This window comes from Sinocyclocheilus anshuiensis, unplaced genomic scaffold (assembly GCF_001515605.1).
Source record: "Sinocyclocheilus anshuiensis isolate Anshui unplaced genomic scaffold, SAMN03320099.WGS_v1.1 scaffold2493, whole genome shotgun sequence".
NCBI lineage: Eukaryota > Metazoa > Chordata > Actinopteri > Cypriniformes > Cyprinidae > Sinocyclocheilus > Sinocyclocheilus anshuiensis.
In genome coordinates this window covers 175,826-178,364 of record NW_015549322.1, presented here as the reverse complement: position 1 = coordinate 178,364, position 2,539 = coordinate 175,826, and the positions used below count along the sequence as shown (strand labels likewise).

At 48.2% G+C, this 2,539-nt stretch overlaps 1 protein-coding gene across 1 annotated transcript in view; it reads left to right on the top strand.

Annotated features, from left to right (window-relative positions):
* The window catches only part of LOC107656894 (cadherin EGF LAG seven-pass G-type receptor 2-like), a 56,503-nt gene that overhangs the window by 30,255 nt on the left and 23,709 nt on the right, over positions 1-2,539 (top strand). The window contains 6 exon segments of the mRNA XM_016444831.1: positions 113-228; positions 503-624; positions 904-1,061; positions 1,137-1,300; positions 2,267-2,392; positions 2,474-2,539. Of these exon segments, the coding sequence (XP_016300317.1) occupies positions 113-228; positions 503-624; positions 904-1,061; positions 1,137-1,300; positions 2,267-2,392; positions 2,474-2,539 (752 nt within the window).

Here is a 2,539-nt window from a genome sequence, read left to right as displayed (position 1 = left end):
ACACACACACACACAGACTCACACACACACACACACACACACTCATCATTATAAGTCTCTCCTGTCGTTCCTGGTCTGGTAATCCTCTGTAAATCTGGTTTTTCTCCTGCAGGTTTGCGACTCGAGAGCCCGATGGTCTGCTGCTGTATAACGGACGCTTCAACCAGAAACACGACTTCATCGCTCTGGAGATCGTTAATGAACAGATCCAGCTCACGTTCTCCGCAGGTAAACGAACCACGCAGAACTCCAGACGACGCACATCAGAACCATTCGCTACAGAGTCGTGTGAGAAAATGCAGCAAAAGCTCAGTGCAAATTATCAGTTGATTCACTCGTCACAATGCTAAAATAATGTACCTCACGTCATTGGCCCAGATGTCACATGACCCAGAAGCTCGTATCTTATTTGTCGTCAGTTTTAATGAGTGTCAGTTGAACTGAGAATCTGCTAATGAGCGTGTGTGTGTAATTTACCGCGGTGATCTGTTGACCTCTGCAGGAGAAACGCAGACGACGGTGTCGCCCTTCATCGCGGGCGGAGTGAGTGACGGGCGCTGGCACACGCCTTTAAGATGACAGTCAACACACACACACACACACACACACACACAGGGGTCAGAGGTCAGCAGAGGCGTCACTTTCATTTGTAAATGCTTGTTCATGATGTCAGTGAATGTGATTCATCATTGCTATTTTTATTTAGCTTTTAAGTCATTTTAGCACTTAATTTATGTCAGTTTCTAATTCTAGTTTACATTTCGGAAGTTTAAGGTTTCAACTAATATATGTACATATAGTCAGACATTTATAATCAGATCAGATCACATCTGTGTGTGTGTGTGAGAGTGTGTGTGTGTGTGTGGGCTCCTCTCTCTCTCTCTCTCTCTCTCTCTCTCTCAGCCCGTCCTGAACCGCGCAGGTCTCCCTCAGGGCCCATCCGATCAGAAGTTCGTCATGGTGACGGTGGACGATTGCGACACGTCGGTGGCTCTGCGCTTCGGTCACATGATCGGAAACTACTCGTGCTCCGCCCAGGGCAGCCAATCAGGATCCAAGAAGTAAGAGCGTGAGTCTGACGAGCGCTAATCGCCAGTAATAGCGTGACTGTGTAATGTTGTGTTGTTTTGCGACAGATCTCTGGATCTGACGGGGCCGCTGCTGCTGGGCGGCGTTCCCAAACTCCCCGAGGACTTTCCCGTCCGGAGCCGGCAGTTCATCGGCTGCATGAAGGACCTACGCATCGACCAGCGGCACATCGACATGGCCGGATTCATCGCTAATAACGGAACCCTAGCCGGTGATTAGTGCTACTGGATCTTAGCGCTGCGTTTGACACTATTGACCACAGCATTCTTTTGAATAGACTAGAAAATTATGTTGGCATAAGAGGAAGTGCATTAGCATGGTTCAAATCTTACTTATCTGACCGCAATCAATTCGTAGCAGTGAATGAAGAGGTTACTGAATAATGAGGTATCATACCGATCACAAGTACAGTATGGAGTACCACAAGGCTTAGTACCAAGACCGTTGCTTTTCACTCTTTACATTTTACCATTAGGAGATATCATCAGGAAACATGGCGTTAGCTTTCACTGTTATGCTGATGACACTCAGCTCTATATTTGTTCGCGGCCCGGCGAAGCATATCAGTTTGCTCAATTTCTTTCAACACACTATTTTTCTGTTTAATACTGTATGTGTGTGTGTGTGTGTGTGTGTGTGTGTGTGTGTGTGTGTTGCAGGTGCACGAGCGCTCGCACACGGGTGACCGTCCATACCAATGCGAGGTGCCCTCCTGCGCTAAAGCTTTCGCCACCGGTTATGGTCTCAAGAGCCACCTGCGCACGCACACGGGCGAGAAACCCTACAAATGCCCCGAGGACATGTGCTACAAAGCCTTCAAAACCTCCGGAGACCTGCAGAAACACGTGCGCACGCACACCGGTACGAACGCACGACCGAACTGAGTTCAAACGCAGAAATTTCCAGCGATATCGTCGACTTGATCGTCCAGCTCAGTTCAGTTTAAATAGTATCTGTGCAATGACATCACTGAATTCAATGAACTGCATTTAACAAAAAATTGAGTGTTTACTATTGTCGTTTTGCATTATTGACACACTATTTTTCTGTTTAATACTGTAAAGCTGCTTTGACACAATCTGTATTGTAAAAAGCGCTATAAAAAAAAGAAAAAAAAATTTGTTGCGTTGACCATGACAATGCTATCCCGTAATGAGTGTACGATGTGTTTTCCCAGGATGCTCTGCGAAGCGTCATTTCTGCAGCACTAACCCGTGTCTGAACGGCGGCAGCTGCGTCGATCTGTGGGGTTCGTTCCGATGCGACTGTCCGCTGGGATTCGGAGGACGGAACTGCGAGAAAGGTGAGCGAGCGTCACGTGAGCCGTGCATCCGTTAGCGGCAGATCGGTCATTAACGACACCTGTCTGTCCGTCTGTCCGCAGTGATGCCCAACCCGCTGCGTTTCCATGGTAACGGCCTGTTGTTGTGGCGGGATCTGGCCGCCATGG